A 13,783-nucleotide genomic window follows, 5' to 3' on the forward strand; every position below is an offset into this window, starting at 1 on the left:
CCCCCTGGCCCGGAGAGTCGCGTGGCTCGCACGCCCGACCACCCCGGATTCCTGACCTTGGCCTTTGGCCCCGACGCCGCGGCTCGCAGCGCCTGGTCGCCGCCGCTTCCGCCGCAAGCGCGCCTCGCGAGGGCGCCCGCGGGCGGCCGGAAATGGCCCCTCGCGGCTCCCGTCGCCAAGCCTCCGTTGCTATTGTCACCTCCTTCCTCTCTTCCCCTGGTTCCCTTTCACTTCCGGGGTTGCTCTGGATCCGCTGGTTCCGTAACAACATCCCGTTGGCTTCCCTCAGGCGGCGGGACCGGTGCAGCCGCCGCCTCCCAGGAGCGCCCGCCCGCCCGGGCCCGCGCCTTCCCCGGCCCAGGCCTCCATGGCCACCAACCCGCAGCCGCAGCCGCCTCCTCCGGCGCCGCCGCCTCCCCCGCCGCAGCCGCAGCCGCCGCCGCCGCCGCCGGGCCCCGGGGCTGGCCCGGGTGCGGCGGGCGGCGCGGGGGCCGGCGCCGGGGACCCGCAGCTCGTGGCCATGATCGTGAACCACCTCAAGAGCCAGGGGCTCTTCGACCAGTTCCGCAGGGACTGCCTGGCCGACGTGGACACCAAGGTTCGGGGCGCACGGGGGCTGCGGGGGGAGGACCCCGAGGGCCGCCCTCTGGGGCAGTGTCCCGCACTCGTCCGTCGGCCGGCTGCGCCTCGACTTCCCCAGCTGGGGCCCCTGCTGAGCGCGCCTCTCCCTCCCCAGGTTCCCTGGGCAGCCGCTTCCTCTTTGAGCGGCTGCTAGGGGCCGGGCACTGTGTGAGGCTCGGTGCGTTCATTCATTCGCCGATCCTGTCGTTCGTTTAACGGGCTCGTGTTAATCACCTGCCCTGCTTAGACGCGGGGAGTATGGTGGTGAGCAAGACTAAGTCATGGTTCTTCGAGAGACTCGTCTGGAAACACTAATGCTAACAGGGCTTTCATCTCTGGTCTTTTTTTTTTTTTTTTTTTTTTCGTGGTTTGCTTTGTATCCAAGTTATTTTTGCGTGCTCTCTTGAAGATTTTTGGGCGGGAAGGGTCATGTCTGTGTCCTTTGGAGGAATTCAGTGATTATGAATCAAATTATTAGCATTGTGCATTGCTGGTCACTGTGTGCGTGGGTGCAGAGGTAAGGAGGCAGAGCCGGTCGGTGGAAAGGTGGGCTAGAGAGACTGAGACTCTTGTTTCCACCGCTGACTGCCTGATTAAGGTGGCTCAGGCCAAATCACTTCTCTGAAGTGACAGGGGCCGGGGGATAGGGAGAACCAAGCCATTCAGTGAGGAAAGGTTGGAGGAGAGGTGACAGCAGGTATTGATTGAAGTGGAAGAAGGACAGGAAAGAAGAGAGTTCTGGAGAGTAATGGGAAGAGGGGAAAGGTCAGCAAGGTGCTTCCTTGTATGGAAAGAGTTAGGGGCTGGGAAGGGGAAGGATTTTGTACCAAATGTCAGAGTGAAAGGGGGTGGTGGCGGGAGTGAGTACACTTTGCTGGTTCTGCAAAGAATGAGCAGTGGACAACCAGGATAGAGCAATCAGTGAGGAGGATGGAACACAGAGTCTGGAATTCTGGAAATGATTGAAGCAGGAAGCTTCAGTTGGAAACAGTTAAGAAATTGGGGTATTTGGCTTATATCTGGTTGGGTCCCTCAGATTGGAGTTTGCACGGGGTAAGGGTTTTCTCAACACATTCCTCACATTTTCTGAGGAACCTCATGTCTTTGAGACAAGGAGTGTTTGCATTCTTACACGGATTTTTCCTTGTGACTCTGTCCACCAGGATTTGATGGAAACTGCACACGATTCTGCTGTCTTCCCTGGGAAAACCCTCTGGAGAATCTGGGGATCTCTGATCCACCATGTGGACCAGAAGTAGAATGTGCTTTTTCGGGGTGTTGGGGTTTTTACACCACAGAGAATTCAAGATACTTGGAGATGTTCATCTGTGTAGGAAGTATATAGTTTTCTCACTTTGTTTTAGGGAATATGCACAGCCATCTTTTTGAAAATAATGTCTGTTGCCCTTTTTTAAAAAAAAAAAAAAATGGGAGATGAGACAGATCCAGGTACGTGTTATGTAGATGACGCTGGTTATTTGTATCGGGCAAATAGAGATTTCACTCTGCTGTTCTGAGAAACCACATCTCTATGTTACCCTTGTGCAGGCACATTGGAAACTTGACTATGCTAAAGGGGGCGCTGCAACACCTAAGGCTCAAATTTTTCTTCATCCCCCATCGCCACTAAATGTTATTGTTATGTGTTTGTAATGCCCCTGCCAGATCCTCTCAAAGTGGAGCCTGAAAACCTTTCTTGGTGGGAAGGAAGGGAGGACGGTTGCTCGGACAATCTAATGAAGCCAGGACCTTCTCCCAAGAAAAAATGTACATGTGCATATTAAAGTACAACTTTTGTCATTCAGAAACGGTCGACTGTAGGCAGTTACATGTGGCTCAGCCTAATACCCAGTTGCAAGGAGTTCGGGGGCCGCAGAACAAGGTCCCTTGTTTTAATGTTGGAAACTAGAGAACTGAAATAATACCCCTTCCCTGACGGAAAAGGATGCCTGTGTGCAGCGGAAATTCTTTCCTCACCCCTCCTGTGCTTGCTTTCTCCCTCTGTCTTCACTCCTGATGCCTCCCCTCCTCTCTTTTTCCTCCTTGTCTTCTACCTCTGTGCCTCCTGGTTCTGGTTCTCTTTCCTCTTTCCGCCATGAGTGTCTCCCTCTTCCTGTTCCTTAGCTTTACTAACGATTATGCAGATTTTAATCTGATTTAAAGTGTTTCTTCTTGTTGTGTAGCATTTTATATCCTTTTTCATATATATGTATATACATATACATACATATGACTTAAGTTTGAAAGTCTCAAAAATCCTACAGAAGCCAAGGTTTTCTTTTGAGCCTAACATTCCTCTCCATGTGATGAGTGGGTCAGAACAGACGTAAGATCCCCTGTTCATGCAAAGGAGCATCACTTTTAGGGAACCGTCGAATCTGCTCTGTAAGAACAACTTGTAATTGAGACCATTTGTGGTATGGTGCTTTTGATAATTGAACCCTGAAGACTGACCTGCTTTATGTCAAACTCTGACCTGCAGTACAGAATCTATAGGGTTATAGCAGTAACTGGCTTGTCAGTCGCATGCATATTTAAGAATCAAGACATTTGACACCTATCAGGAGCTCTCCAAGAGCAAAGCCACCATCCAGCCCAGTGTGGTTAAAGCAAGATGAGGAGTACGAAAGTCCGCTGGCATTCCTGCGGGCCCGAAAACCCTCCAGACTGCCCTGGGGTTATTGATGGCCTCTAACCAACCAAGAGAGGGATCTGACCTTAGCAAACCAATCAGCCCTCCTACCCAAAGAATGAGAACCTTAGTCATCCCAAGATCTAACTAAGGCTGAGGCTCCTCTGCTGTAGATTCCTAGTTCTCAGATCCCTGCCGTTTCTGACCCCTTGGCTCTGAGGTCACCCTGGAGAGTGTGAAGAGGGAAGATCAAGAGAGGCCTGTCCTTCTGTCCCAGGCAGAGAACTCACCAACCAAATAAATATGGCACCTTTCTCCCCAGGTAATAAAGGCCAAGTTTTGTATACTTTCTCGGTTACAAGTGGCTCCTGGTCACTGTGACTATTGCCTCTTTTTTTTTTTTTTTTTTCTTTTTAGATTTGAAAGGAATATTGAAGACAGAGTATATAAACTTACTCACCCAACACATATTCAGTATGTACAAAGCACTGTTCAGATGCTAGGATACAGCAGTGAACAAAACCTCCCTGCTTTTATGGAGCTTGCATCCCAGCAGCGAAAAGCAGACAGGGGATAACGTGTAATAGGTTCTGTGGAAGAAATAAAGCAGGGTGAGGGTGGAAAGGGTTGCTGATTTGTTTTCAGTAAGTTGTCCGGGGAAGATTTCAAGGTGTTACTTGAGCTGTCCCTGAAGGAACCGAAGAGACCATCCATCCAGCTGTGTGGGGCTCAGTGCTCTAAGTAGAGACCACAGCCAGTGGGAAGGCCTGAGGCAGGACCTGGTGAGGGAGAAAGTGACAGAAGATAGGAGTGGCCCTCCGTCCCCCCTCCCTTCATGGATCTGGCAGGCCTTGGACGCCATTGTAAGAAATTGGCTTTTACTGGAGCTGAGAAGCCATTGGCACCTTCTGAGCCTAAGGACATGGTCTGACTCCCCTTTTAGATGGGTTGGGTTTAGGTGAGTAATTATTAAGGGTGTCCCCTTCACACTCAGTCATGATGTAGTTTGGACAATAAATATATGATTACCCTAATTTTGGAAGATTAACCTGAGCCACTGTGTGAAAAATAGACTTCAGGTGGGCAAGTGGTCAGAAGTAGGGAGATGGGTTGGGAATCGAGAGAGGAGATGAGAGCACCTTGGACCAGAGGGGTGGCGGTAAAGGGGGTGGAAAGTGGTCAGATTCTGAGTGTATTTTGATGCCACTGCGGACAGAATTTGCCAAAGGTTTGGAGGTGGGGTGGAAGAGAAAGGGAGGAATCAAGGATGACTCCAAGGCTTTTGAGCAGAGCACTGGAAAAGGAAGAAAAGAGGAAAAGGAAAGCTTCTCAGAGGAGTAATGGGATCCAAAATATTGCTGAAGTCACTAGGCTTTTTACTGAAAGGAGAATGTGGCAACAAGGAGACTTACCTGTTGTAGTTCAGATTGGAGCTTGTTTGGGGCAGCTAGAGTGCTGAATGCTTTGTGATGATGTTTGAGTCCAGTGGTTCTGGGATTGGGGGATACTGGAGACAAGAATTATGTTTTAGAGTCAGTGGGGAGAAAGAATTCGTTTTAGTTCACGTTGATTTTGGATAAATGGAGAGGGATGTGAGACGGGATCTTGAGTGTCTCTTGTAGGACAGGAAATAGGAATCAGCAAAAGTCTGGAAATTGGGAGGGATGAGGGGGCATCACAAAGGGATGAAGTCTTACCATCTGTGCCTGAGATAGGTATCTGGCCATCTCCGCGGACAGCTACTTTTTTAATTGCTTATCTGCCAAGCAGTGTGAGAAGCTATGTGGAAACAAAGATGAAGGGAATGTGAGGACCCGGCTTCCTCTTCAGTGGAGAGATAAATACCCCCCTCCCCAAAATACAGTACAGGGCAAGCATTGTTGGAAAGGGGGTATGTACACAGGATGGGAGGAACATGGGGGAAAGCCAGGGGTGACATCACAGACGAGGGTGAGCTCTGAAGGCGAGAAGTTTGCCAAATAGAGAGTAGAGGGAATGGTAGGTACAGAAGATTGAAGGCGTGAGAATGTTTCACTGGACTACAGGCTTTGAAGGGTAAGGTTAGGAGCCACAAACAGCAGATGAAGCCATATGGCCATTCAGGGACTCTCACTCCACTACGTGAAAAGCCACGTGACAGACCGCGAGTGGTGGGGGTGGGGGGGCAGGCTCTAGGAAGGAGGGGTGCAGTCCTGATTGGGTGGTCAAGCACTCCTAGGCATGTCCTTTTAAGAAGTGACATACGGGGATGTCACAGTCACTTAAGTCTGTGCCTGGATGGCACAGTCACTTAAGCGTCCGACTCTTGATGTTGGCTCAGGTCACGATCTCACGGTTCTCTCGCGGGTTGCACGTTGGAGTCCAGCATCGGGCTCTGTGCTGACAGTGGAGCCTGCTTGGGATTCTCTGTCTTCCTCTCTCTGCCCCTCCCCTGTTCTCTCTCTCTCTTTCTCTCTTTCTCAAAAATAAATAAACTTAAAAAAAAAAAAAGTGACATACCATGTGTTCTCTCTCCTGCTTCCCTTAACTTAGGGGTTCTCAGCCTCAGCACCGTTGACATTCTGGGCTGGAACGTTCTTTGTTGTTCGGGTTTACCTGTGCACTCTAGGGCACTCAGCGGCATCCCTGCCATCAACGCACAAGATGCCAGTGGCAGCTCCCTGAGTCGTGGCCACCGAAACTGTCTCCAGACATTGTCTAAAGTGCCCTGGGGTGGGGGTGGTGGAGGCAGAATCGCTCTTGGTTGAGGACCACTGCTTACGTTAGGTCGAATGCCTGGTTGCAGTGTTGGTTCAGCCCGGTTCCACTCCCCCGGTACACATCTTCATCACCGTAGTTACTGCCTCCTTTCCGAAGTACATCGTGTGTCTCTTTACTCTCTCCCTGTCGGAAGATTACTGGGCAGAAAGCTCAGCCATAGCGTATCCCTCTGCTCACGTGCAGTGGGTTCCTGTCCTCAACCCCATAATCCCAGACGTCTACACGTCTGGGATGCCCTCCAGCCCGTGGCTGCAGGCTGTCTGCAACCTCGTATCTCTGCTTTTTTATATTCTCTTCCCCCACCAACTTGGAGCTCCCAGATGCTCCTGACCCCACATTTTCTCATCCACTTGTACTGCTTCTGTTGTTGGCTGTATGTGCAAGGCCTGCCTCTCCGATGACCAGCTGCTTTGTGAAACTCGGAGGGTCCAACCCAAATGCCATGTCCTCAGCAAAAACTTATTCCTCTGCTCCCCTCCCTTTCTTGGCTCCAGATCATCTGAAGCTAATCTAACCCAGATAGTTCCTTGTATCTGATTTTCGAGTCCTTTGTCTGTAGATGAGAGGTATGTCTTTCTTCTTTGTGTCCTCCTATCTCCAAACATCTTGGCTTTAACAAAATAAGCAGTATTTGCATGTCTCAGTTATCCTGAAGCAGGATGGTCCTAAGCTGAGAAACTTCGTGGCCACATTGATGCTGTAATCTAAAAAACGTTAACACTGTTAAGCATCCTCAAATTCCTGAGACTTAGAAATATTGATATTATGTAACACTTGTGATTTATAACATTTGTCTTTCCCCCCCACTTCCCAGCCTGCCTATCAGAACCTGAGACAACGGGTTGACAGCTTTGTTGCGAACCACTTGGCAACTCATACATGGAGTCCTCACCTCAATAAGAACCAGCTGAGAAACAACATTAGACAGCAGGTGCTCAAGTAAGTCTTCCAGACCCAGAGACCCTAGGCAGGCTTGAAGGCGTCAGTCTGCTCTGTGGAAGGCAGAGACCATTTTGTGGAAGCTAGATGTCGTTTTATCACGTCTGGTTGGCTGTTTCGAGGATGGCGCAGTGCAGTTTAGAGGGGGCTCAAATCGCTTCACGTTTCCCCATGAATTTTAGCAGTCTGACTTCTGCAGACCTTTGGAAATACCTGAAGGACCAGGATGCCAATGTGACTCCAGAAACAAAATACTAGGGTATAATGTTAATTGCTGGTAAGTGCCAGAATACCCCATAAAGATCAGGCTTTATTATTCTGCTTTGATAAGTAAAAAAGGCATTCTAGATCACGGCAGTTAAAATAATTTCCCCTAATTTGAGGCCATGTCTCCTATCTTCTAATACGACTCCCCTCTTTTTTTTTTTCTTTTGCACTTTACTGTGACTTTTAAGTCTGCTTCTTAGTGATGATATAGCCAAAAAAAAAAAAAAAAGCAGGAAAGTGTGTTTGGACCTGTCAGAGCCATTTTGGGTAAGATAAAGAGAATGAGAAGAGCTGGAGTGTTTAGAGGGACCTTTAAAAAAAATCATATTTGTTCCCAGAAAAGCAGATTTACAATACCATCTTGTTCTTGAATATAAATATTTGCCAAGACAGGAAGACCCGGACCTCGTATCCCTGCGTCACCCTCCCCGCGGAAGGGGTGACTGAGTTATTTAAAGAGTGCCCAGTCTTCCTTTCTTGACAAATATTTACGTTCAGGCTCATCTTTTAGAAGGAAATGTGACTTTTAAACAGTTAAACAAATTCATCTTCTACCTCCCACCTCTTCAAACCCTCTAGTCCGGTAGGAACCCTGCAAGCCTACCTGGTGTGCAGGCCCCGGGGAAGCCCCACAAACAAAGCTTCACACTCTGACTCAAAGACCCATTTAGCCACACGTAATACTAGACACCTGGAACCTGGGGGCCCTGACTGTCTCCTACTGAATAAGAGAAGAGGGAAATTTAACAATAGCTTTGTTGTCTGCATTTTAAAGGATGTTTGCGAAACCTATAAAACAGTCCCCGAGAGGGCAAAAGACGCCAGGGAAGGCTGCAGAGTTAATACCTGATGGGAAAAGCCAAAGACTTTCCTGAAAACCCGAGGGTCTGTGGCTGCCGACATTTCCAGGCTTTTCCGACGAGGAGCCGGAATAGCAGGGGGTGGGGGTGGGGCAAACCTCGGGGCAAGGTCGGGGCCTGCCCTCCCTTCTACAGAGCACTCCCCGATTACAGAGGGTGGAGCTGCCCCCCTTTTCAAACCAGCCATTACATCCCTTTGAAAGCATAGAGTTTTTACTGGGGGGGTGTGGGGGAGGTGCATTCTTTTTTTTCATACGTTGAGCCACCGAAGTCATAGGCAGATTTCCTGGCATTGTATTTACCCCTCAGCAGGCAAAACCTATCAAGGAGGGAAGCAGTCCTTCATTCTTTTCTCACCCCTGTAAAATCGAAAGCACTTAACAAGTCGTAATAGCCCCCTTATAAGACATTTTCACAGAATCCTGCTTAGTGAGGGGTTGCTGTACATTTCAGTAAAGGGTTCTTGTGACCACCAGCCTGGGTCTTGGGAACTATCTTCTAGAGACACTTAAATTTCTTTTTTTAATGTTTATTCAGTTTTTGGGAGAGAGAGAGACAGAGAGCGCACGCAAGCAGGGGAGGAGCAGAGAGAGGGAGACACAGAATCTGAAGCAGGCTCCGGGCTCTGAGCCGTCAGCACAGATCCCGACGAGGGGCTCAAACTCACAAGCCCTGAATTGTGACCTGAGCCGAAGTCTGGCGCTTAACCGACTGAGCCACCCACGCACCCGTCTTCTAGAGACATTTCATAACAGGACAAACAGCTTCCCTTGGATAATTTAGGAATTGCTCTTCATAGACTAACATCTGTAAATTCTCTGCTAGCTATGTTATTTATTATTTTTTTTTTAAATGTTTATTTGAGAGAGTAAGAGAGCATGAGCTGGGGAAGGGCAGAGAGAGAGGGAGAGAGGGAATCCCAAGCAGGCTCCACGCTGTCAGCACAGAGCCCGATGCGGGGCTCGAACTCACAAACTATGAGATCATGACCTGAGCCGAAATCAAGAGTCAGATGCTCAACCAACAGAACTACCCAGATGCCCCATTAATTAAAATATTCTCTTACTGAGTAAAGTTACATATCACTTGAGTATATCATTTTCAAGCTTCCTTAAGGAAAGATACCACAGTATTTAGTTGTCCAGCTATTGTTGTAGAGAGGGACCAGCCCCTATACATAAAATTTCAAACAGTTTTTCCTACAAAGACTTTGAGAAATATTCAATTGACCATTAGCCTGAACCATCTACAATTCCCATTTTTGTAGGACAAAAATACGGCAATTTCAAATGGTTCAACTTAATAATTGATCTTCGGACTCAGTGGTATTTTTTTTTAATGTTTATTTATTTTGAGAGATTGCGAGTGGGAGAGGGCAGAGAGAGAGAGAGAGAGAGAGAATATCCCAGGCAGGCTTCATGCTCAGTGCAGAGCCCGACGTGGGACTCGATCTCACAACCGTGACATCATGACCTGAGCCCAAATCAAGAGTCAGAAGCTTAACCCACTGAGCCACCCAGGCACCTCTCAGTAGTGTTCTTTTTATGCATTCGTTTGAACAACAGAATCTAAAATGCCAGATAGCTCTAAATAATGATCTTAACTGAATAGAATTTGAAAGGAAAAGGAAGTAGCTTTAATCAGGAAAATACTACCTACTGGCATTTCGGCTTTGCCCTTGAGTCCAAGGCTGTAGCATCTCCCTCTGGTGAGGCTGCTGTGACCACACCATACTAGAGTGGGCCCACTAAGAGCGGTGTGTTCATTAGGATGGCCCCCACTTTGATTTAAGATCAGAGCTGACCTCGCGGGAGACTAGACTGAAATAGACGAGGGCCTGGAATAGAGGCAGAGAAACATCGGCTGCAGCAGTGATGTTAGGGTGAGTGGGTTTTATTTTTTTTAAATTTTTTTTTCAACGTTTTTTATTTATTTTTGGGACAGAGAGAGACAGAGCATGAACGGGGGAGGGGCAGAGAGAGAGGGAGACACAGAATCGGAAACAGGCTCCAGGCTCCGAGCCATCAGCCCAGAGCCCGACGCGGGGCTCGAACTCACGGACCGCGAGATCGTGACCTGGCTGAAGTCGGACGCTTAACCGACTGCGCCACCCAGGCGCCCCTGAAAACATTTTTAAGATTGCTTGTCCTTGTTTCTTTTACACCTGCTACATGTTAAAGGCACCTCTAAGGTGTAACGATGTGTGCAGGATTTGCATTTTTTTTTTATCTTAGAACTTTAAAAAGCAGGTTACCTACTTTGTCCGGTGTTGACTCATTTTTCTCTATGGCCCACATAAGTAGAATTATAGTATCACAAGGCTGCAAGGTACCTCAGGAAATGGAAATCAAATCCATCCTCCACTCAGAAAGAGCTGCACTCAAAAATAGCATTGTCAAGTGTAAGGAGAGATGGCTCCCCCGTTCTGCGGAGAGAGCCGAGGCCTAGAATCTGGAAGAGACAGCCCCCGGCTCATCCAATACTGTCCAGAAACATTGGCTCCTCGGGTGGTTGGTTTTGTTTTGTTTTGTTTTAGCAAGAAACGAGGTGTAAGTGCGTTTCTTAAAACAAATCCACATCCTCTTATTTTACTCACGCTTTTGTGATTTTCTGCACATTTCAGTCTGTGTCGCCCCCTTTGCTCCTCCCGTCTCTTGCGTGTATTTCTCTCAGCTCTTTCCTCCTCTTTGCTTCTATGGAAATCAAGGCTCAGTGGAAGTATCTTCTCTTTGTGAAGCATTCCCAGATCACCTTAAACATATTTAATACTTCTCCATTCCCCTCTTTCCTAGAGTAGACGGTGTCTTATAGTGCCTGCCCTCTGGTATTTTAATCATGTCTGTCTCTCCCGCCAGACCAGAAACCAGGTCTGATTTGTAACAGACCGATCCCCAGCATGGTGCCTGTTATGGAGAAGACACTCGTAACCTGATTGTTGAATGAATAAATCATCAGTTTTTACAGCAGGAAGATAATGTAATAAAAAGAAAACGAGAAGTCTTAAGTTTTTCTTTATTTTTCTGAAGTTTGCTTTCTTTTCTTTGTTTTATAAGCTTGTTGAAATTACACTCTGTATATGTTCTTCAGTTTTCCTGGAGATTCTCATATTTCTAAAAGGCTTACATTTTTCTGCTAAAAAAAAAAAATTGTGGAGTCCATAGATTTATACCCAGAAGTCAGCTGTAGTGATCATTTATTCCCATATGCCCTGGCCAGGGTTGGGGTAAGGTAAGCATCACCTGGAAGTGTGGGCTCTAGATAATGTATTGTGTCTAGTTCTTTTTTTTTTTTTATTATTGAGAGAGAGAGACAGAGCATGAGCATGGGAGGGGCAGAGAGAGGAGGAGACACAGAATCTGAAGGAGGCTCCCAGCTCTGAGCTGTCAGCACAGAGCCCGATGTGGGGCAGGAACTCACAAACCCAGTGAGATCATGACCTGCGCTGAAGTCAGACGTTTAACCAACTGAGCCACCCAGGCGCCCCGTATTGTGTCTAGTTCTAAAGGTGTTTTGTTTCTTGTTTTGCCTGCTTTAGCGTTTCCACTAGCGACACCGCTGGTAGAAAGTATACAGTCTTTCTTGCAGTGTGATCGACCTAAATGCTGCCTGGTGTGAAACTTCCCATTGCCTATTCTTTCCATATATTGAGATGAGTGGATTGGGTAATTTCAGGTTGAACATATATGTGACAAGTACAATTTTATTTAAAAGCAATTAATGTAAATCATATGAAATTGTGTTTTACCTTTCTGTAAAACTTATTTTGTGTTTCAGATCAGGAATGTTGGAGTCTGGTATTGACCGAATTATTTCTCAGGTTGTGGATCCAAAGATCAACCACACGTTCAGACCTCAGGTGGAGAAAGCTGTGCATGAGTTTTTGGCCACCCTAAACCACAAAGAGGAAGCAAGTGGCAGCACAGCCCCCGATGATGAGAAACCAGACTCTTCTGTCATCACACAAGGTGCTTTGCTTTTACTCTTGGTCAGTTCCTTTGCTTTGCTTCTTGAACTGAGTATCAAGCTAGGGATATAATTATCAATTTTGTTCCTTGGCTACTCTAGTGAAATTATATTTATTTCAAATATCACATTCCTCAACTGATAGAACATTTCTTTTTGAGATTAATGCAAAATGGTAGACATTTTCCTGACGTGTTGGCTGTGTGTACGTGTGTGTGTTTCAACTGAGGGAATAATTAATATAACCGAAGAGAATTAGACTATTCTCAGATTTGCATGGTGCCTTTCCTATGACACAGTGTTAGAACAGTAGAGGATTTAGAATGTGCTCGGTGTTAGCATTGGTATCCGAAAGTCTAAAAGAGTATGAATGGTCCGCACAGCATACGTGTCTTATAAAGATGAGAGCGTCTTGTAGCATCGATTCATCAGAGGGGCTTACCTTCTGCATAAGTTTTTTCTAACGCTCATCTTTCCCTCAAAGGTGTCCCAGTGCCTGGACCCAGCGCTAATGTAGCCAATGACGCCATGTCAATCTTGGAAACCATAACTTCTCTTAACCAAGAAGCTAGTGCAGCCAGAGCTTCAACAGAAACATCAAACACCAAAACCAGTGAGAGAGTGTCCAAAAAACTCCCATCTCAGCCCAGCACTGACACTAGTACCGAGAAAGAGAGAACTTCAGAGGACATGGCTGACAAAGAAAAGTCTACACCCGACTCTGCAGGGGAAGGACAGGAAACAGCCCCCAAGTCTGAAGAATTAAATGATCTCCCTTGTCCAGTTGAGGAAATTAAAAATCACACAAAAGAGAGTAGTAGTTCAATTCTGCTAAATAAGGATGTTCAACAGGAAAGCATTGACCAAAAAAATAAATCAACGGACAAAGGTGAAAAGAAACCAGAGAGCAATGACAAAGGAGAAAGAAAGAAAGAAAAGAAGGAAAAGACCGAAAAGAAGTTTGACCACACAAAAAGGAGTGAGGACCTACAAAAAGCGAAAGAAGAAAAGCAAGCAAAGGAAAAAGATGTAGAGTGTTCAAAACTCCCGTCAGAAAAGAATAGTAATAAAGCTAAAACCATTGAAGGGACAAAAGAAGGTATATAAAAACTTGCAAAAATCTACAACAGTTTACAGATCAAAGAGTGTCAGTTGCGGGGGGGGGGGGGGTTCCACATTTTTTTGACCTGTATTTAATGCAGAGTATTTTAAACGTAATTTAGGAATTGGGTGCTGAGTTTGTTCTTATAACATGACTTATCTTTGTGTTTTATTTCCTTCTCGAAGATTGCTCTTTAATAGATTCTGATGTGGATGGACTTACAGACATCACAGTTAGCTCTGTCCATACCAGTGACCTTTCATCTTTTGAAGAAGACACCGAGGAGGAAGTTGTAATGTCTGATAGCATGGAAGAAGGAGAGATTACGTCAGACGGTAAAGCATTTTACTTAATAACGCCTCTGGGAAGCTTCCTGTCGAGCATTGTTTGTATATTCACATGGCTATATCGTGAAAGACAGTGTGGTATACTGGCAAGAGCATGGGACTTTGTAGTTGGAAGATGTGTTTCTGAGTCCCAGCTCCGAGGTTGTCTGTCTGAGCAAGCTTGGTAAGTTACTCCACAAGCCTTGGTTCTCCATCCTTGAACTCCATCCCGCAGGTTTATTAGAAGATGTAGAGGAGACAGTGTATATGACGGTGCTGTGGGTGTGGGTGTCTGTGGATTTGTGTGGGCGTT

General features: G+C 46.9%; 1 protein-coding gene and 1 long non-coding RNA gene across 3 annotated transcripts in view; one reads left to right on the top strand and one right to left on the bottom strand.

The window, feature by feature from the left end:
• The first annotated feature begins 239 nt into the window (after window positions 1–239).
• The window catches only part of BOD1L1 (biorientation of chromosomes in cell division 1 like 1), a 53,704-nt gene continuing 40,160 nt past the window's right edge, over window positions 240–13,783 (top strand). For both annotated transcript variants that reach the window (XM_058723076.1, XM_058723077.1), the window contains exons 1-5: window positions 240–598; window positions 6,828–6,952; window positions 11,854–12,044; window positions 12,527–13,141; window positions 13,330–13,479. In XM_058723076.1, coding sequence (XP_058579059.1) covers window positions 368–598; window positions 6,828–6,952; window positions 11,854–12,044; window positions 12,527–13,141; window positions 13,330–13,479 — 1,312 coding nt within the window. In that variant the 5' untranslated portion in view covers window positions 240–367. The remainder of the gene's footprint in view (window positions 599–6,827; window positions 6,953–11,853; window positions 12,045–12,526; window positions 13,142–13,329; window positions 13,480–13,783) is intronic.
• Window positions 3,701–5,818, bottom strand: LOC131507814 (uncharacterized). The gene is made up of 3 exons (XR_009259725.1): window positions 5,753–5,818; window positions 4,666–4,760; window positions 3,701–4,032 (listed from the first exon to the last, which is right to left on the bottom strand). It is a non-coding gene; the product is annotated as an uncharacterized LOC131507814 (long non-coding RNA).

This window comes from Neofelis nebulosa, chromosome 3 (assembly GCF_028018385.1).
Source record: "Neofelis nebulosa isolate mNeoNeb1 chromosome 3, mNeoNeb1.pri, whole genome shotgun sequence".
Taxonomy (NCBI): domain Eukaryota; kingdom Metazoa; phylum Chordata; class Mammalia; order Carnivora; family Felidae; genus Neofelis; species Neofelis nebulosa.